General features: G+C 40.3%; 1 protein-coding gene across 1 annotated transcript; it reads right to left on the bottom strand.

The window, feature by feature from the left end:
* Positions 1–797: 797 nt before the first annotated feature.
* Positions 798–21,447, bottom strand: LOC117191451 (histidine decarboxylase-like). Its single transcript, XM_033396313.1, has 5 exons — positions 21,299–21,447; positions 2,018–2,602; positions 1,831–1,936; positions 1,644–1,697; positions 798–1,568 (listed from the first exon to the last, which is right to left on the bottom strand). Exons 1-5 carry the CDS (start codon positions 21,445–21,447, stop codon positions 849–851), a joined length of 1,614 nt encoding a protein of 537 aa, XP_033252204.1. The 3' UTR covers positions 798–848.
* Positions 21,448–21,573: the final 126 nt, after the last annotated feature.

Raw genomic sequence — 21,573 nt, 5'->3', positions numbered from 1 at the left:
AGGGTAGGGCGAAATTCTGAGATATACTTTTATATTGAGATCTAACAGAAGTGCGGATACCAAATTTGGTTACTCTAGCTTAAATAGTCTCTGAGATTTGTGGATGCCCCAGATTTTCGTCCTTTGCGGGGGCGGAAGGGGGTGTGGCGAAATTTGGACACGAAACGGTCAAGGTCCGATATCACAGGAGTGTGGATACCAAATTTGGTTGCTCTGGCTCTTATAGGTTCTGAGATCCTTGAACTCATATTTTGCAATTGGCAAAGCCAATGAAACCTGTGTGTTAGAGACAGACAGAGCGAGAAAAAATGAAATTGTTTTCTTGATTCTGGCTATAATAATTATACGATCTGGTTGAGATTTTACACTCTAAAACATATAGTCATCCTCTACGATTCTGCGTTTTTGGTTTTATCGTATCTTTAAAAATGTGGATGCCACAGATTTTCGTCCTTTGTGGGGGCGGAAGTGGGCGGGGCGAAGTTTTGAAATATTTTTGTTGCAGTGACATATCACAAAGTGTGGATACAAAACATCGTTGCTCTAGCTCTTATAGTCTTTGAGCACTAGGCGCTGAAGGGGACGGACAGACGGACAGACGGACGGACGGACAGACGGACAGACAGACATGGCTCAATCGACTCGGCTATTGATGCTGATCAAGAATATATATACTTTATGGGGTCGGAAACGATTCCTTCTGGACGTTACACACATCCACTTTTACCACAAATCTAATATACCCCAATACTCATTTTGAGTATCGGGTATAAAAATCTAAAAGAACAAAGGCAGCCAATAGAACAGAATAGATTCGGGAAACTGAGGTTGAACCCCACTAGGTTCCACTATAGGCGGGAGAACTTGCGTTTACCCTTGAGATAGACGCGATTCGAGATGGTAATGTTCATCTCCTCGAGCACCATAGAGGCCACTTGGCGGATCTCCATCCAGTCCTTGACGATGTCGTCGACGGTCGTGTACGTCGAGGTGATGGTGAATCGGATGACATACTGCCCCTTCAGCGATGAGGGGATGGAGTGCAGCTTCCCGCGATGGTTCAGTCGCTTCAGCAGCTTCTCTGTGAGCTCGTTGTCGCCGCGAATGCGAAACACCACCAGGCAGAGGTGACGCTTCGCTGGCAGCTCGAAGCGGTGATCTGCCAGGACGAGCGCCTCGAACTTTTGCGCCAGGCGTACCCCTTCGCGGATGTGGCGCTGCAGGCCCTTGATCCCGTACGAGCGCAGCACGAACCACACCTTCAGGGCGCGGAAGCGGCGGCTCAGGGGAATCTGCCAGTGCATAAAGTCCACGGCCACGCCCGAGTTCTCGTGCTGCAGGTACAGTGGCTCCACGTTGAAGGTGCGATGCAAGGCCGTGCTGTCGCGCACCCACAGGGCGGTGGCATCGAAGTGCACCATCAGCCACTGGGAGGGGTTGAAGGCAATCGAGTCCGCCCGCTCGATGCCCCGCAGCCGGGTGCGGAACTCGGGGCAAATGAACGCGCTCCCAGCGTAGGCGGCGTCGACGTGCAGCCACAGGTTGTGCTCCCTACAGACAAGGCCGATCTGCGGTGGAATTAAAGAGTGGGAGTGGATGTTGTCAGTGGAAACAGATTAGTGGTCCGCAGAGAGAGCACCCACCTCCTCCAGATTTTCGAAGCTGCAGCTGCCGGTGGTGCCGAGGGTGGCGCAGACCTGAAAGTAGAATCGTAGAACCACGGCAGGCGGACAGTTAACTGCTGACATGTATTAATTGGCTCCAGTGGGAGTTGGGCAATCAGCTTCCGCCGCTTTCTTGGCCAATTAGTTTTGACAGACTTCAACTTACCCAGAAGGGGACCAGGCCCTGCTTAACGTCATCCTCGATGGCCTTGCGCAACAGTTTGCCGCGCATCGCGAGCTCCTCGTCCGCCTCGATGTACCGCATACGGATGTGTGGGTGGACAGGCTGAATGAGAGTGGGAGTGAGAGGAAGAGGAAGAACACTAAAGTAAGCCTAAGCTGCTTAGAGCCACGCACCAATCAACGCCGCCTTCTCCACGCTGGAGTGGGCCTGGTCCGAGCAGTATGCCACCAGACGGGCATTTATCTCGGCATCCTGGTAGCCGGGATGGCGCTCGTGGAAGCGCTGGATAGCCCGAGTGTGTCCGGCCAGCAGGCAGACCAGCGTGGCCTCGCTGGCCTTCGTTTGGAGTACACCGCCGCCCTTGCTGCTGCCGCTGCTGCTCAGGTGGAGGAACTCGTCCGGCAGGTTGATCATCTTGCCCAGCCAATTCATCACGACGATCTCCAGCTCGGTGCATGCCGGGGAGCTGGCCCAGGTGAATCCCAGACAGTTGATCGCGTCCGCCAGCATATCGCCCAGCAGCGAGGGCATCGAGTTTAGGGCCGGGAAGTAGGCGTGCATGTGGGGCGACTGCCAGTGGGTCACGCCCGGCATGACGATGCGCTTCACGTCGTCGAATATCTTTGGCCACGGCTCGCCCTCAATCGGGGCCGACTCCGGCAGTAGCTGGCGCATGTAGCCCGGACTGACGTCAGGGAAGACGCGACGCTCCCGTATATTCTCCAGATAGTCCGCTATATAGTCGACTCCTTGCCTGTGTGTGGGTAATGTGAGGAATTCGGTTAGGGGCCATTAAATGAAGACAAACGATTGGGACAAATCCCCTTGGGACAAATCAAATATGCCCCCGAAACGGATTTACATCCGCCGCTGCCGCTGTGCAGTTTATGGCCCGGACTTAGTTGTCGACTTACCCCGCTGACGGTATTCCTTAAAGTCCATGGTGCAATCGCTCGTCTCGCCTGACCCTTGCTGACGTAAATACTCGTATTCTGCAAATGCCGTTCGTTGGTATCTCTATCTGGGTCTGTATCCGAGTCGGATCTGTCTTGTGTTCTTATGGGTTTGGCCTAATCCTGTTAGACTTTTCTCTCACGCTTCTCACTCCCTGGGCGATGGCTAGGCAAGCTCCATTTTCTGGGGATTCGGGCCAGATTCAAATGCCAAATTGGAACGCTCTGACCGCTGCTAAAGCACAAAAAACAAGATAGAGAACAGTACGAGTATAATGAAATGGGAACTTTGGACACTTCCGATGTTGTGGGGCTTCTGGCTGATTGGAAATGAAAAGCGGTGGAAAAGCCTGGGCTCTGGGCTCTGGGAAAGGCTGCAGCTGTGAAAACACGAGGTTGGAGCTGGAAGGGCCAGAAAATTCACCTACTTAATTATGGCAGCGAAAATATTTGTTCTGTGCATTAGCCGTTCTGCGAGTGTCGTTGACTAGGCAGCTGGGATTGTGCCCTCTTTTATAGACCTTTTGTCGACCACAAAAATAATCGATTAGGCGATTCGCTCCAAAATAATGCAGTTCACAGGTACATTGGGGAGTGTGTGTGTGTGTTGACAAGTTGTCAGCCTGCTAATTGCGGAGATGAGACCAGCCCCAACACGCCAACCGCCACACGGCCACACGGCCACACGGCAGTATTCAGTATTCGGACAGAGCTCGAAACGGATTCCCAACAAAATTCCGTTTAAATTGGAAAGCGCTCTCTAATTGTTTATGCTTGGTAATTCGCATAGCTTGATTATACTTTAAATACCGCAAATTAATTATATCTGCTCGATCTGGACTCGTGCACTGGATGTACTCTGAGTGTATCTGGATCGGTGTGGATCGTGGATCGAGGATAGAGGGGCTATCCTGATTTTCCCAACTGTATTTTGTCATGCATTTAGAATGCAGAAAACATGATATCAGAACTGCTCATGCGGCGTTTGGAAATCCTGAAATTTTCACAGACTGCAGCTGCAACAAAGTATCTGCCAGATAAATGGGGCCTTAGCAGATAAATATGGCGACGAATCTGATATTATTCATCACTAGAACTATCTCATCTTGAAGCTTAAAATAAAAGCACTGTGCGACAGTGATTTTGTACATTACAGAAGACAACATTCAGGGTTTAGGCCTGGCTGAGCAGATCAAATCCTCAAACTTGCATTTTGAAATATACCCCGAACATCTTTTTTTATACCCGATACTCAAAATGATTATTGGGGTATATTAGATTTGTGGTAAAAGTGGATGTGTGTAACGTCCAGAAGGAATCGTTTCCGACCCCATAAAGTATATATATTCTTGATCAGCATCAATAGCCGAGTCGATTGAGCCCAGTCTGTCTGTCCGTCTGTCCGTCCCTCCGTCCGTCCGTCCGTCCCCTTCAGCGCCTAGTGCTCAAAGACTATAAGAGCTAGAGCAACGATGTTTTGGATCCAGACTTCTGTGATATGTCACTGCTACAAAAATATTTCAAAACTTAGCCCCGCCCACTTCCGCCCCCACAAAGGGCGAAAATCTGTGGCAACCACAATTTTAAAGATACGAGAAAACAAAAAACGCAGAATCGTAGAGAATGACCATATCTTTTAGACTGCAGAATTTGAATTGGATCGTATTATTATTATAGCCAGCATCAAGAAAACAATTTCATTTTTTCTCGCCCTGTCTCTCTCTAACACACACGTAGTATAGCCGGCTTTGCTTAGAGTAAAACATTAGCGCCTAGATCTCAGAGACTATAAAAGGTAGAGCAACCAAATTTGGTATCCGTACTCCTAATATATCGGACCGAGACGAGTTTGTTTCAAAATTTCGCCACACCCACTTCCGCCCCCGCAATGGACGAAAATCTGGGAATATTCACAAATCTCAGAGACAATTAACGCTAGAGTAACCAAATTTGGTATCCGCTTTCCTGTTAGATCTCACTATAAAACGTATATCTCAAAATTTCGCCTCACCCCCTTCCGCCAACACAAAGGACGAAAATCTGTTGCATCCACAATATTGAAGATACAAAAAAACTAAAAACGCAGAATCGTAGATAATGACCATATCTATCAGATTGCTGAATCTGGATCAGATCGGATCATTTTTCTAGCTAATAGGAACAAATAAATTTGCAGTTGTTACGCAGCGCCCGACGTCACGCTCAGACTGATTTTCTGTCTCTCTCGCACGCACTCTTTGTCGTGTCGTTTAATATTAGCGGCGTCTGCCGGAGGAGAGCATACTGACTAAGTATCGGGTATAACTGTAGAGTTGCGGTGTCCGCAGCAACTCACAACGTTCCCCCTCGTTTTAAATTAAACCCGTGATTTGGAGACTTTGTAATTTCACGCGGCATTTGCGTTGCCAATATCTTAATCAATTGATTTTTTAAAGTATTGTATGACCTTTAATAAAGTTTTTACTAGTGACCATACAATGTCTCTACCTGGCCTGAAGTGGTGGTTTTCTACTATTTTTAATGTTTCCTCCACTTTGCTATTTTTGTACCTAGTTCATTTATGGTATTAAACTACTAGTAAAAAAAGTAACTAATCAATCACTAATAACACCCATTTTCTAACCAATTAGACTACGTATACGTAGAGTATACAAATCCACGCAATTATCTGTGATCGAATATTTTATAGAATCCGAATCCGAATAAAAGGATAGTTATCATATATAGTTATAGTTAAGCAGTTAATCCGCAAAATAGTATATGTTTTATTTATCTGGAATATATGTTTCACTTTTATAGAGCACTCTGGACACACACCCACACACAGGAAAGAGTTGGACTCGTAGAGGACTCGAATGGGGCCGCACTCGGAGTGATTCTGAATTGAGTTGCCTGCACAAAGGACCTATTTATACCCGAGAACTAGTTGCGCTGCTGCTGTCACTACGAAGGACGACGTGCGCAATGAAAATGTCATTAAACAGCAGGATGGTTATTTTCCTAATATGACTGAAAATAATACTAAGCAGAACGAAACAAATGTGGTCGCCCAAGGGGAACTTTGGATGCCGTTTGGTATCTGTTGATATCTTATGGCTCAACGTTTTCCAAAACTTTCAAATAAATTTTCTATTTACTCAGAAGTACCATAATATTTAACATGGTATTTTCTTAGTTTAAATCATTTTTATACCCGATACTCAAAATGAGTATTGGGGTATATTAGATTTGTGGTAAAAGTGGATGTGTGTAACGTCCAGAAGGAATCGCTTCCGACCGCATAAAGTATATATATTCTTGATCAGCATCAATAGCCGAGTCGATTGAGCCCTGTCTGTCTGTCCGTCTGTCCGTCCGTCCGTCCGTCCGTCCGTCCGTCCGTCCGTCCCCTTCAGCGCCTAGTGCTCAAAGACTATAAGAGCTAGAGCAACGATGTTTTGGATCCAGACATCTGTGATATGTCACTGCTACAAAAATATTTCAAAACTTTGCCCCGCCCACTTCCGCCCCCACAAAAGATGAAAATCTGTGGCATCCACATTTTTAAAGATACGATAAAACCAAAAACGCAGAATCGTAGAGGATGACTATATGTTCTAGAGTGTAAAATCTAAACCAGATCGTATAATTATTATAGCCAGAATCAAGAAAACAATTTCATTTTTTCTCGCTCTGTCTCTCTCTAACACACAGGTTTCATGGTCGGCTTTGCCAATTGCAAAATATGAGTTCAAGGATCTCAGAACCTATAAGAGCCAGAGCAACCAAATTTGGTATCCACACTCCTGTGATATCTGACCTTGACCGTTTCGTGTCCAAATTTCGCCACACCCCCTTCCGCCCCCGCAAAGGACGAAAATCTGGGGCATCCACAAATCTCATAGACTATTAAGGCTAGAGTAACAAAATTTGGTATCCGCACTTCTGTTAGATCTCACTATAAAACATATATCTCAGAATTTCGCCCCACCCCTTCCGCCCCACAAAGAACGAAAATCTGTTGCATCCACAATATTGCACATTCGAGAAAACTAAAAACGCAGAATCATAGATAATGACTATATCTATCAGATTGCTGAATCTGGATCAGATCGGATCATTTTTGTAGCCAAAAGCAAGAAATCAATTTGCAGTGGCCACGCAGCGCCCGACGTCACGCTCAGACTGATTTTCTGTCTCTCTCGCACGCACTCTTTGTCGTGTGGGTCAATATTAGCGGCGTCTGCCGCAGGAGAGCCATACTGACTTAGTATCGGGTATAACTGTAGAGTTGCGGTGTACGCAGCAACTCACAACGTTCCCCCTCGTTATGTTTAGTGTTTGATAGTCTTTCTCCCGAGAAGAGCATGCACAAAAGCAACAGGCTTATGGTGGGGACAAAGAGCAGGCCAGTGAGCGAGAGAGTTTATAAGGAGTAAGGAGTTTATAAGCAAATAAGAAAATCAGCCAATGGCAGGATGCGTCCTTTGTAGGGATAGCAGCCATTGACCAATCGCAAGAAGGCGTCCACCCCCACATACACTCACACATACACACATATCAACGCCTAAGGACAAACACAAACAGGATTAACAGTGTGTCAGGCACAATCCCCATTTCCTTCCAATTAAATTTGCGGCAGTGTCCGTGGATGCTTGAAGGCTCTCTGCCCGCCTTCGTGCTGGCCAATAATACGAGCAAATACTACATCTGGGGAGATTAAAAAGGGCTCCCCATCGCCACAAAAACCATCAAACATTCCCAGAAAGTGCACGGGAGGAAGAGGAACATGAAGAGGAAGATATCAAATCAGAAAACCGCCTAAAGATTCCCTGGAAGCTTGGCTCAAAACATGCTCCCGCTCAGCACTCCCCTCTCCCTCCTGCCCTGACCCTCCCACTCCATCATCTCATTACACACTTGTTACAGGAGGAAGGCGGAGGGTAGTCTCTGCCGCTTACGCCGTGGAGGTCAATGAGCTGTGCCTGTCTCGGTGCTCGTCTTGAGACTGTAAATTTCGACAAAATACCGCTACATTCAATGACTTTTGCACCTCTCTGTGTGACTGCGAGTGTGTGTGTTTGCTTTTATCTGAGTGTGTGTGTATTACCAAATATTGAGCAATAAGAATAAGAATTTTGGTTTCTTTCGCTTGTCATACAGACACTTACGAAGCGGCTTTTGTTTGGGCACAGACACGACCGCCCCACCGCCACGCAGTCCCTCCTTAGCACGCCCTGTCTCTCTCTCACACTCTCTTTTCTCAACCGAAGGCATTCTTATTAAATGTTCTGCTAAAAATACATTTCGTTTAAGCTTACGAAGTTTATTGAGCAACAGAAAAGAACCGAAAATCTGTATTGAAATGCATATGAAAACACACAAGCGGGAAGAATGCAATATCATTTTCGTACAATCTCTTCCGCTCTTCAATTACATCGCTCACTCGCCTCACCTGTGCTCTCTCTTCAGATAGTGGCTGGCTGGCGCTCTCTTTTGCGCTTGATCGTTTTGCTTTCTCTTTTGATACTTTATTTCATCTGCTCACGCCTTGGCTCCCGCTCTCTTTCTCGCCCTCTCTCTCTGCGCCTTTTCGACCCTCTCTCGACGTTTACACACACACAAATTAAATAACTGCGGTAGCGGATTGTGTTTTTAAAAAGTTTTTATTTTACTTCTAACTTCACTGATATAGATTTAAGTAGAGGGTCACAAAGGATTCCGGGCAAAGGGTTTGCGCGATCTTAATTTTTAGCTCGACTTTGCGGTGTCGCTTCTGGATCAAGACTGACTTGAACTTTCTGATCTTTGCATCGTTGATCCCTTTCGGGAATAGTTTTTCTATAAACATTTCAATTGATTTCGCCATCCCGAGTATTGGATTTCGTCATCCAAAGAGAGAACTGTAAAATGCCTAAAGTGCAGGATCTGCAGAAAGCCGGGAGTGAGATTGTTTATGAGAATCCGGGTGTGGGCAAACATTGGTTTTCCATTTAGGCGAGTGTCAAAGATTGGGATTGCGGCGGGAGCCCTTGAGATTGTACATCTTAGAAATCAATTAGGCGGAGGCCCAAGATTGAAATTGTTTTCGTTTTGAAAAGCCAAAGATTGTTTACAACTCGTATAAGAGCTCAATAGAATTGGGTACGTTAACTCCCCCATTCTTAAATGTTTCGTCCCGATACATTTTGAAGTTCTGATAGAGCTCTAATTTCTTCTGACAGTATTTGAATGTTGCTTTCCACTATTTCTTCTGACGGTATTCTTATTGATTTAATAAGTACAAATTTGGTTAATTTATAGCCGAAGTAAAATAACATTATCAATATCAAAATGATTAAGAATAATGTTGTTAATGGTAAGGCCGTATTACCTAATGTTATAAAGGGATTTAAAATATTAACATTATCAAAAGAAAATTGCTTATCATTCGATTGTATATAATCAACTAATTCAAAATCGCTATATCTATGATGCGATATATATCTTAGAATTTTATACTTATCATTTATGTTGGTTTTATTATTTATTACAATTGTGTTGTTGAATATAAGGAGATACGATCCTAACAAAGTAGTATTGTCTACGATATTTTTGCCTGAAACTAATATGGCACCATCCTGAATGATATCTATTTCTTTGTTTTTTTCCCTTTTTTTAGTGCAGTTGGCTTTAAAGCCATTAAGTAAATTGGTGAAACAGGTCTTCTTTAAATTTATTTGTGCGTAATTGTTAAAAGTTTCACTTTTAAAATTATTCATTAAATAGTATTTCTCCTTACATTCACAAACATTTTCACTTATAACTAACATTCCATCATTTTGTGAGATGGCTCTTGCATGGTAAAACTTGCAAATATCTTTAATTTGAGGATATTTTATGTAAATGATTATTAAATCAGCATTTCGAATTATTTTAACCGTTGCAATGTCCAGCAGATCAGACAGTTCAACAGGATGTTTTTCATGCTTATAAATGTCCTCTATTTCGTTTTTATTTAAAATTTTTGTATTGAAAATGTTTACTTTTAAGAGGGTTATGGTATCAACCAAATTTAGTAGGTCAAAAGTTATTAATTTTAAACGATGCTTTCTCAGTATCGTTTCTTCATTGAAGATGACATTTTTTAATGAATTTTCATTTACTTTATTTTGTATTTTCAAAAAGTCGTCATGAAAATATTTAATATTTGATGTTATCTTTATGTTTAATTCTGTTTCTATTGTTGATTATAATTTTATTCGGTCGATTTTCCTTAACTACGAATTTCTTTTCATAAACTACTTCTCCTATTTTATAATTGTAGTGTATTGACACTCAGACTTAAGCACGCGTTGTCTTCAAGATTCTCTTTTATTCTATATCCCTTGGATGGTGTGACCGTATATAGATATTAATATAATACCTAACACGCCTCTCCTTAGATGTTTAATATACATGTCATTTACAAATCTATTTTCTTATAACAATTTGATTTGTGTACTTAATCTAATTAGCGTATATAAAATTTATGTGATTTCGTATTTTTCTTTCTTCTTAATCTGTTTAGTATTTGTTTCAGTGTTTAATTTGTACATAATTTGATTTCATAATTCCTTTCTTTATATTATTTTATTGTTAAATACGCTTTTCTTCCTTCCCCTGCCTCACGTGGTCTCAACTCTCTCCTGGTGGGTGTTGGTTGAGAAACTATTTGTTCATTGTTGGTTTTGGAATTGTCATCTACTGAACAATTGCTTTCGACATCAGGTGTTTTCGCATTAGGCGATGTATGATTGTTAGTGCTTTGGTTTCTAATTTGATCCAGGTGACGTTTTATTTCTCTGTTATTGTTCGCCAAAATACAACAATACGAACGCGGGCCCAGTTGTTGTTTTACAGTTGCCTGAGTCCAGCTTGCTTTGTTAGGATTTTTGTAGTCCCTAACCATAACTTTTTGACCCTTTAAAAATTCTGTGCTTCGTCTACCTTTGTGATTTACAACACACTCAGTCTGTTTTTTATTTATTATGCTTTCGACCGTAGGTGGTTTTAACAACGAAAATCTTGTTTTTAGTGTACGACCAAAAAATAATTTAGCAGGAGATTCGCCCGTAGTACAATGAATCGTATTTCGGTAATCGATCAAAAATCTATTTAAAATTGTATCAAAATCTTGTCTTTCATTAGCCTTTATGTTTGCATATAGTGATTTCTTAACAGTCTTTACAAAATTTTCTGCTTGACCATTAGTCGCTGGATGTCCTGGAGCAGTAAAAATGTGATTAACACCATTGTTTTTCATAAACGTTTTAAAATCATCAGAAGTAAACTGTCGTCCATTGTCACTAACTAACACGTCTGGTAAACCATATCGACAAAATACTTCTCTAAGCTTGTTGATAGTAAACAATGAAGTTATTTCCTTCGTTTTGAATACTTCTGCCCATTTTGTATAAGAATCTATAATAACCAATAAATGAAAACCTCTAATTGGTCCTGCAAAGTCTATGTGTACTCGACTCCAAGCCTTTCCTGTGGATTTCCACGGTATTAACAGACTCTTTTCTGGACTTGATTGTAGTTCCTGACAAGGAATACAATCTCGAATTAATTTCTCAATTTCAGAATCCATGCAAGGCCACCACACATAAGAACGTGCTAACATTTTGGTTTTTACTATTCCCAAATGCGATGCATGAAATTCTGCTAAAATAGCTTGTCTCAGTTTGGTTGGAATTACTACTCTGTGTCCCCATAAGATACAATCATATTCCACTGAAAGTTCATTTGTTTTAGAGATGTAGGCAGAAAACTCGCTGCCTTTTAATCTTGTCTTCGAACCAGTGTTAATTGCCTCACAAACTTTTGATAATATTGGGTCACGTCGTGTTTCACGAGCTATTTCTTTGAAGCTAATTTTGAACACCTTTTCGGACTGTATAAAATGTATGTAATTATAGTCTTCGTTTGGTACAGCCGTTTCCCATTGAGGCATTCTTGAGAGTCCATCTGCTATATTTAAGGTCCCTTTTATGTGTTCAACTGTATATTGAAAACCTGACAAAGTCAGTGCCCATCTTTGCATTCGTGCAGAGGCCATCAATGGAAGTCCTTTCAGGTCTCCAAATATGCTTAGTAATGGTTTGTGATCTGTTCGAAGGATGAACTTGTTTCCTAAAAGATACTGTCTTAATTTACTCACACAGAACACTATAGCCAGGGCCTCTTTCTCGATTGTACTGTAATTATGCTCGCTTTTGGATAATGCTCTTGATACAAATGCTATTGGTTTGATATCTTCATTGCATTTATGTGATAAAACACCTGAAACTGCATGACTGCTAGCATCAGTCGTTAATACTAACGGTTGATCTGGGTTGTAGTGAACTAAAACTTGTTCAGAAGTTACTTCTTTCTTTACCTCTTCATATGCACTCTGACATTCGCGTGTCCAATTAAATTTTGTATTTTTCTTTAATAATGCATATAAAGGACTCATTATCTGAGCGAAATTATTGATAAACTTTGAATAATAATTTACCATGCCTATGAAAGCTCTAAGCTGTGATACGTTTTCCGGAGCCGGTGCAAACAATACACTCGCAACTCTATCATTGTTTTTGCTCAGTCCTATCCTGTCAATTGAAAATCCTAGGTAACAAATTTTGGATTTAAAGAACTCACATTTCTTGTCATTTAATTTAAGTCCAACTGATTTCAGTTTTCTAAGTACAGCTTTTAGGTTTGAAATATGTTCTTGAAGATCTCGTCCTGTAACTGTTATGTCATCTTGATAAACCACAACTCCTCGCATACCCTGAAACAACCCTTCGATTGTTTTTTGAAAAATAGCTGCTGCAGTTTTTATACCAAATGGTAATCGTTTAACTTTCAATAGTCCAATATGTGTGCTCCAAGTACACAAATTTTGAGATTGCTCATCTAAATTTAGCTGATTGTAAGCATTTGACAGGTCAAGTTTTGAATACAGTGTACCCCCTTCAAGCGCTGCAAAAATGTCGTCTATTCGAGGTAGTGGATACTTTACGTCGACTAAAGACCGGTTTAATGTAACCTTATAGTCACCACAAATTCGTATGTCACCGTTTGGTTTTAAAATCGGTACCAAAGGTGTTGCCCATTCAGAACTAACAATTTGCTCTAAAATTCCATCATCTATGAATTTTCGTAACTGCACTTCAATCTTTTCTTTCCATGCTAATGGTACTGACCTAGGCTTGAAAAATATTGGTTTTGCATCTTCTTTTAATAGTAACGATATCGTATTCGTAGTATATGAACCTAAACGAGGCTCAAAAACTTCAGCAAACTCCGATTTAATCTGTTCTGTAATTACAGAATTTGGTTCATTTACGTACACATTGTTCACCTGCATTAACTCAAAATTAAAAGCTCTCAAAAATGTTCTACCTAGCAAAGGTGGACTCACTGCATTGGTTACAACAACAACAATTTGTTTTTTTAGACCTCGATATTCGATCGTTGCATCGTACTCACCAATAACTTTGATTGAATCTCCATTGTAATCTACATATGGAACTAGACATTTTCTAAGTGGTCTGCTGGTATTTAAGCTTTCGTAAAATGTTTTTGGAACCAATGTGCACGGTGCACCAGTGTCGCAAGCAATTTTCGTTATGTTTCCATCAATTTTTACAGGTAAATAATATACTCCATTAGTTGAGGTTGTATCAACGCTATAGATAGAAAAGTTATAATTATCATTATCAAAATTATTATCAGAATAGGTGTCATGTTTTGTTTGAGATACATAATTTACGGATTTTTTTGATTTATTTTTACAAATGCTCGCCAAGTGACCTGTTTTTCCACAGCTGTGACATTTGCATGCCTTATACTTGCAATTGTTTGAGTTATGATTTCGCCAGCCACAGTGTGTGCATGGCTGCTGCTTCTTTTCTCTGCCAGCGTCGCAGTCGTTTTCGCCGTCGCCGTCACCGTCGCTTCTGCCGCCTCTGTAACTCACGTTTCGGTTGCCCTTGAAATGACTTCTGCCGTTGCTCTTTGCTTGATCTCTGTTCTCGCCTCTTTGCCTCTGCCATTGACTAGTCCCGTTCTTTTGATGCATGTAGTTGACGTTGTGTTCTGTCTTCCTTGTGCTGATCTTCGTCTCCATGATCATCGCCTTCTTGAGTGCATCAGCCAGAGTTAGATTTTCGTCTTCTTCACATATGCTTTCATTTATAGGGTTGGGAAGGCTCATCACAAATTGGTTTAATACAAACGCTTCCAGACTTGAGCCAAATTTGCAATCCAATGCCAATTGTTTAACTCGAGCATACCACTCCGCTACAGTCTCATCTTCACTTTTTGTGGACATGTGAAATTTTTTTCTTTCTCTGAATATGAGTGTAGGTGGTGTGTAGTGTGTTTTTAAAATTTCACATAATTCTTTGTATGCTTTTGATACGGGTGATACCGGATTGCACAAACTATGTAGTACAGTGTAAGCCGCTGTACCGATCGACTTCAACAAAACTGCCTTTTTTGTGTTTTCCTCTTTCACATTCAATTCGCACAAATGTATGTCGAATTTTTCCTTCCAAATGCAGAACGTTTCTTGGTGTGGCGAAAACTCAGCAATTGTTGCCATTTGATAGAATGTTGGTGCTTCATTTTTCGTCATGTTGCTATTCATATATTATATGCACTTTTAACATGTGTATGTATATTAATACATTTTATTTTATCTTCGTCGCCAATTATGTAGTGTATTGACACTCAGACTTAAGCACGCGTTGTCTTCAAGATTCTCTTTTATTCTATATCCCTTGGATGGTGTGACCGTATATAGATATTAATATAATACCTAACAATAATCTTTTTCTCCTCTATCTTTGTTATGTAGCTTAAGCATTTTGGTCTGAGCTTCCTTAAGTAATATTGGATTATGCTTGTGTTCTATTTTGTTATACAATATGTCATATGGCATTTGATTGGTCGTTGAATGTATCGTCAGGTTATATTTCAGTGCCGCCCTTATTATTATTTCTGAATAATCTGTTAGATTTAGTTCATCCTTGATGCACCGCGCTATTTCTGTTAGTGTGGAATGTACCCTTTCTACCTGACCACTTGAGGTGCAGTGTCTGGGATCAGCATAATAAATAGTTAAGTTACTTCTTTGTATGAATGATCTAAATTGTGCTGAAGTAAAGCTTGGTTCGTTGTCAGTCATTAAAGATGTTGCTAACGGAAAGTGTTGCAAAATTTCCATTACCTTATTTTCAATGTTTAATTTACTTTGGATTTCCTTGACCACCAAGTATTTGGAATAAGAATCTATACAAGTTATGAATGTTAGGTTTTGGGCATAGTATATGTCTAAGTGTAATTGATCTCCTTCTTTTGCTGGAATGGGAGCTTCCCCAATTGGAATTTTTACAGGGTGTCTGTGATATTTGTTTTTGTTACAGATCTCACAATTTTTTATATATTCTTTTAATTTTTTGTGCAGGTTTGGCCAATAATACAGCTTAGTTATTTGTTTGTAATTTTCGTCTAGTCCTCTATGGGCTCTGCAATGTGTTTCTTCTATAATTATAGCTTTATCTTCTGAATTTACTACATCTTGGAGGAACTTTCTCGTGAAGAGAAATTTATTTATGAAGTTTTCCTTTAGCTTATTTTGGATAAGGTATAAATCTTCTAAAGTGCAGTGTATTCCTGTGGTTAAGTGAGTCTAAATAAATTCTTTTAAAATGATTAGCAGATTGTCTACCGTCTCAAATTCAATATTATGTCGGGTATTTTCATAAACTCTTTCTAACTCATGAACTGTGAATCTCCCTTGCGCTAATAGTAGCTGCTGTTTAAATTGGTTTAGAGGCTTGCTAGTCTCTTGAATGACGTTTTCAAAACTACTCTCTGCTGAATGCTGAGTATTTATGTCTGATTCTGAATCTGTCTGGTCGACATCACTATCTGTCATATGATTTATTTTAATCCGAGATAAAGCGTCCGCTACTACGTTGCCAGGCTAGTTGAGCCTGGCTTATAAATGATTTTTGGTGTGAAACTTTCTATGAAGTAATACCAACGTTTCATTTCAACATTTGGATTTTTTTGCGACATTGCAAGGGACAAAGGTTGGTGATCTGTATGTATTTCAATTCCACTCACTCCGTATAAATAATTTCGCAAATTTGTTAATGCCCATACAATAGCTAATAATTCCTTTTTATTAGTAGCATATAATTGCTCGGTTTTACTTAAAGTTTTAGAAATAAATGTTATGGGATTCCCATCTTGCGACAAAACTGCACCTATTGCTATGTCCGATGCATCTGTGGTTAATGTGAATTTTTTATTGTAATCTGGTTGTACTAATTCAATATGTGCTATTAAACTGTCCTTTAAATTATTAAATGCTCCCATTGCTGGTTCATCCAGCTGTATTAATGTTTTCTTGGATGCCCTTCGTGAAACTTTCCCATTTACTCCACTCAGATATTTTGTTAATGGTTTGGCAATTGTAGCATAATTTCGGACAAATTTTCTGTAATACCCTGTTAGTCCTAAGAAGCTACGTAGCTCTCTGATATTTTTAGGAATTGGATAGTTTTGTATTGTGGAGATTTTGTCTGGATCTGTTTTAATGATATTTTGGGAAACAAGGTATCCCAGAAATTTGGTTTCCAATTGAAAGAATTTAGACTTTTCTAGGGAAATTTTCATGTTAGCGTTTTGCAATATCTGTATTATATGAATTAGATCTTTATAATGTTGTTCTATAATTTTTGAAAATATTATTATATCGTCCATATAGACGTGACAAGTTTTCCCAACATGTTCTCTAAGGATATCGTCCATTGCCCTTTGGAAAATTCTGGGAGCGTTCGTCAATCCCATAGGCATTCTTAGAAATTCATATTTGCCGTTATTTATGGAAAAAGATGTTTTTTCAATATCTGATTCCCTCATTAAAATCTGATAGAAACCTGACTCTAAATCAATGGCCGAGAAATACTTTGCCTTACCTAAATTGGCAAGGATTACTGAAGGATCTTGCATAGGGTATCTATCCGGTATGGTGTTTTCATTAAGTTTCTTAAAGTCTATTACTAATCTATGTTTAGGAGTTCCGTCCTCATTTACTCCCTTCTTTGGTACTACTATTAACGGTGAATTATATGGGCTTTTACTAGGTCTGATTATACCTTCATCTAACATTTTACTTATTTCGTTATTAACGAAATCGTTAACCGAATAAGCGTATGGATACTGCTTGCCATATACCGGTCTATCATGTTCAGTGTTAATCTCTCCTTTTATATCCGTTCTGAACGGTAACTGTAAATTTATATTGGCATGGTCTTCTTCGATGATAGATACCATTTTCTCTCTGAGATTTTCTAAATTGTCCTCTTTGTAGGTTATTGTGTTATACAATTTCATTTTTTTCAATTCAGAATTTGCATAATTTTGAATGTCGGATATTTCTACGACGGCGCGTTCAGGATTTTTGCATCCCAAACTTTTAAATTGTTCATTGTCGGATAGTTCAACGACGGTGTGTTCAGGATTCTTTAATCCCAAACTATTCGAACTTTTAGTGTCGGATAATTCAACGACGGCGTGCTCAGGATATTTTAATCCCAAACTATTAAAACTTTGGATGTCGGATAATTCAACGACGGCGGGTTCAGGATATTTGAATCCCAAACTATTGACGGATAATTCTTCGTCGGCGTGCTCAGGATTTTTTGATCCCAAGCTATATAAACTTCCTTCTACCTTTACTGAATCACTTTTCATTTCTTTTTCTTCTTCAAAATATTTTTTTATTATATATTCCTTCAACGGAAGGATGGTTTTTCCTTCTATAAAGGTTAATTTGTTTAAAGAAAGGACCTCGTCATATGTTAGTTTCTCCTCATTGTCTTTATAACTTAAAGTCCCCTTTCCTGTATCAATAACAGCTCCGATTTTCCTTAATAGGTATTAGTAAATCTGCCTCCATTCCATCTATTTTATAAAACACTTGTTTTGTGTTGAAAATAGTTATATTATGGAAATATTTAATTATTGAAAACCCATTCACTGTAGCAACTTTCTTATAAATTGATAATTCTTTTTTATTTTCGTAAGTTCCCTTTTTTATATAACAGGAAGTTGCTCCCGTATCTATCAAAACTTTTAATTCTCTGTTTATTTTTTTATCTACTCTTTTTAAGTAGGGCAGACCTACTTCGGGGGCTGATCTAAAAAATGGTCCTCCTCAATGTTATTTATCCGCATTGCTTTATTAGCCGGTTGTTCCGACATTTCGTTTGGCTTTCGTTTCTGCGCCTGATTTTCGTTAGACTGATTATTCGGTACTACGTTTGCCCTTAAATGCTGAGCTTGGTTATAATTGTTATTATTTCTCCTATAATAACCGTTAGTATTCTCCCGATAATTTCTATTATTATTATTTCCCCTGAATTGATTGCTGTTCTGTCGGTTCTTGATTTGTATCGATTCGTCTACATCCATTGGTTCTGGGGCCTGATTTTGTTGTCTATTACCCAAGAAATAGGGTTGTCCCCATGACATGTTATTCCTCTGAAGATCCCTTTTTTGGTCGAATGGTGAACTATTAGTCCTTGGTTGTCGTTGGTTGAATCTTAATGTATTGTAGTTATTATTCCCTGAATTTCTGGTGCCACTGAATTGGTAGGCAAATTGAGCCCGAATGTTATTTGATTGCAATTCCTGTACCTTTGCCAAGGCATTCGGTAAATCTGGGGGATTCAATGAAAATAGGATTTCTGCAATGCCGCCGTTTAGGCCAGTGACAAAAATGCGTAAGGCATTGTCTCTAATTTTCTTATTTGATTCTTTCGTGATTTCACTGTCCTTTCCGTGAGTCATTATTGTCTTATTTATTAACAAGGTCATTTTCTTGTTAACCTTGTTATAGAAATCTATTATTGAAAGGTTCCCTTGTCGGAGAACGCTTAACTCCTGTTCTATTATGTAAATTGGTCTCTTGTCACTGTAAACAAAGTCAAGTCGTGAAAGTATGGCATCAAAATTTAAAACTGTCCCGTGGTTGGTCAGTGCGTCATGTGCTGGTCCTGTTATTTTGTTTCTCAAAATTGTTAAGGCAATATAATATTGCTTACTTCCTTTCTTATATAACTTCACTGCAGTTTCTGCAGCTTCCCTCCATCCTACGTATTGGTTTAATCCACCATTGAAAATTGGTAGGGATTCTATTACCTTTAATGTGGTGTCATCTTTTATTGTCTCGTCTATTGTTTCTGCCTGATAATCTGATACCTGATCGGCTTTAGTTTCTATTTGTTGTTTTAAATTTACAATTTGCTCCTGTACTTGTGAAATTTGAAATGCTATCAATTGTTTGACCAGATCTGCAGTGAGATCGGTCCTTGTTTGTGAGTTAATCATTTTTAGTTTTTCAAAATCTAAAGTTAGTTGATCCACCTTAAATTTTTCTTATATGTTTGTTTTTATAATCTAATATAAACTAATTGAACTTATATATTTATTAATACAACTTTTGCTCACGAACTATCCGGTAGGGGTCGTCCTTCTTAGTTTGGCTGACAGATCTTCGAACGGGTCTTCCTTCTTGATTTGGCTGACAGGTCTTCGAACGGGTCTTCCTTCTTAAATTTCTTTGTTTAACTGGGTCTTCTGGGGGTCTTTCTTCTTTGGTTAAGCTGATAGTTTCACTTTCTTTGTGTTTTGGTTTGGTTGGTTTTGTTTAAAAACTTTGGTTTTTTTTGGTTTTTTTGTATTTTTGAATTGTCTTGATTAGCTTTTGTATTTATTTGTATTTTGTATTGTATTTGTATTTGTATTTGTATTGTATATTGTATTTATTTTTGCACACCCTAAGCTCCGGTTTGTTTCCTTTTTATCTCACTTTTTCTTATCTTATATCTCACAGTCACTCCGCGTTTTTATATCTGAAGGATTTATTCCATTAATTAATTGTCCTTCGGGTTTCGGCACGACGCAACACTTTTATTATTCGGTGCTTTTTATACAACGTCGCCCCACGTTGGGCGCCAATTAAATAACTGCGGTAGCGGATTGTGTTTTTAAAAAGTTTTTATTTTACTTCTAACTTCACTGATATAGATTTAAGTAGAGGGTCACAAAGGATTCCGGGCAAAGGGTTTGCGCGATCTTAATTTTTAGCTCGACTTTGCGGTGTCGCTTTTGGGTCAAGACTGACTTGAACTTTCTGATCTTTGCATCGTTGATCCCTTTCGGGAATAGTTTTTCTATAAACATTTCAATTGATTTCGCCATCCCGAGTATTGGATTTCGTCATCCAAAGAGAGAACTGTAAAATGCCTAAAGTGCAGGATCTGCAGAAAGCCGGGAGTGAGATTGTTTATGAGAATCCGGGTGTGGGCAAACATTGGTTTTCCATTTAGGCGAGTGTCAAAGATTGGGATTGCGGCGGGAGCCCTTGAGATTGTACATCTTAGAAATCAATTAGGCGGAGGCCCAAGATTGAAATTGTTTTCGTTTTGGAAAGCCAAAGATTGTTTACAACTCGAATAAGAGCTCAATAGAATTGGGTACGTTAACTCACATGCTTGGCATTTTTTCGTGTGTTTTGATTCCTTCATTCTTGTGGCCGCCGTTGCTTGAGCGCTAAGAACGTTCGTTGACCTCTGCTTCTGCCTCTGCCGCTGCCTCTGCTGTTCGGTTATGTTCAGTTCTGGGGCTCTCTCCTCTACTCTGCCGTGCTCCAAGTGGACTTCTTCTTCTTCCCGCTTAGCGGTACTTCTCAACCTGTTTTATGTCTCTCCCTCTCTAGCGGGCGTGAATTTAGCTGTGTGCGTGTGTGTGTGCGTGTGTGTGTGAGTGCTGTTTGCCGTAGAAGTCTTCCTATTTATTCAGCGATTAAAGGTGCAACTGAGAAAGCTCCAGCGCCGCCTCGACGGGCCCCAAAGCAGCGCGACGTCACGGCTCTCAGGTCTCTGACTCTCGGACATTTCTGATCTCTGATGAAATGCACGCATGACTCTTTCTTACAAGTATTTTATGTACAAATGTACATACATACATGTACATACAGAGATTCGTATGAATGTTTCATCTTTTGTACTTTTTTGGTTGCTGAGTGGATATTTTCGAGCAATGATCACGCATTTAATTAGCAGGAATTTTGATTCTTTTTTGTTTCCCTTCTTTCAGGTGTGCGTGTTTGTGTTTGTCTGTCTGAGTGTGTGGTGGAAGGTGGGAGCTATTACACCTCCTTTCTCCTTTCTCGGATCAAACCGTCCGAGCGCGTACACCGATTTTCGCACACTTGCACACAGTTTCCCGTTCCCGTCGGGGATGACGATGACTCGGACTCCGACTCCACCGCAGAAGATGATGATCAGGCCAGATGCAACGGGTCTTCGCCTTGGTCTTCTGCCATTTAGTGTGCAATCGTGTGTCCCCACGTCCAGTCCAGTACATTTGGTTGCTCAAAAGCTGGAAGCTGGATTCTGGCTCATCGGCTTTTCCCCTCGTCTCACTTCCAGTCAGCGCAGAACGTTCGGCCTTCTTCCTGATCCGATTCGTTGAGTTTCGCGCGCGACTCCCTCCGCTCGCCGTCGACATCATCATCATCATCATCGCCTTCGCTGGCCCGTTTTACCGTTTGAAATACGTTTTGTGTCGTCATCTATTTCTGCCCGGAGCTAGCTAAATGGCAGCTATAGCGGACACGGACTCAGGACTCGTCCCCTGCCCAGTCCACTATGATTCCTCTCCAGTCAATGATCTTGTTGCGTGAAGGGATCAAGGCTTC

This window comes from Drosophila miranda (assembly GCF_003369915.1).
Source record: "Drosophila miranda strain MSH22 chromosome Y unlocalized genomic scaffold, D.miranda_PacBio2.1 Contig_Y1_pilon, whole genome shotgun sequence".
Classification (NCBI taxonomy): Eukaryota; Metazoa; Arthropoda; class Insecta; order Diptera; family Drosophilidae; genus Drosophila; species Drosophila miranda.
Note: the sequence above shows the minus strand (reverse complement) of the source record. Positions and strands in the feature narration are given on the sequence as shown.

Bases quoted from the DNA above. Each gene is read 5' to 3' on its own strand.
- LOC117191451 (XM_033396313.1), bottom strand. From the start codon at position 21,447: ATGACGACACAAAACGTATTTCAAACGGTAAAACGGGCCAGCGAAGGC. The intron at 2,603-21,298 runs GTGAGACGAGGG...ACCCACACACAG, and splicing joins ACGTTCTGCGCTGACTGGAA to GCAAGGAGTCGACTATATAG. The intron at 1,569-1,643 runs GTGGGTGCTCTC...ATTCCACCGCAG, and splicing joins GCTTCGAAAATCTGGAGGAG to ATCGGCCTTGTCTGTAGGGA.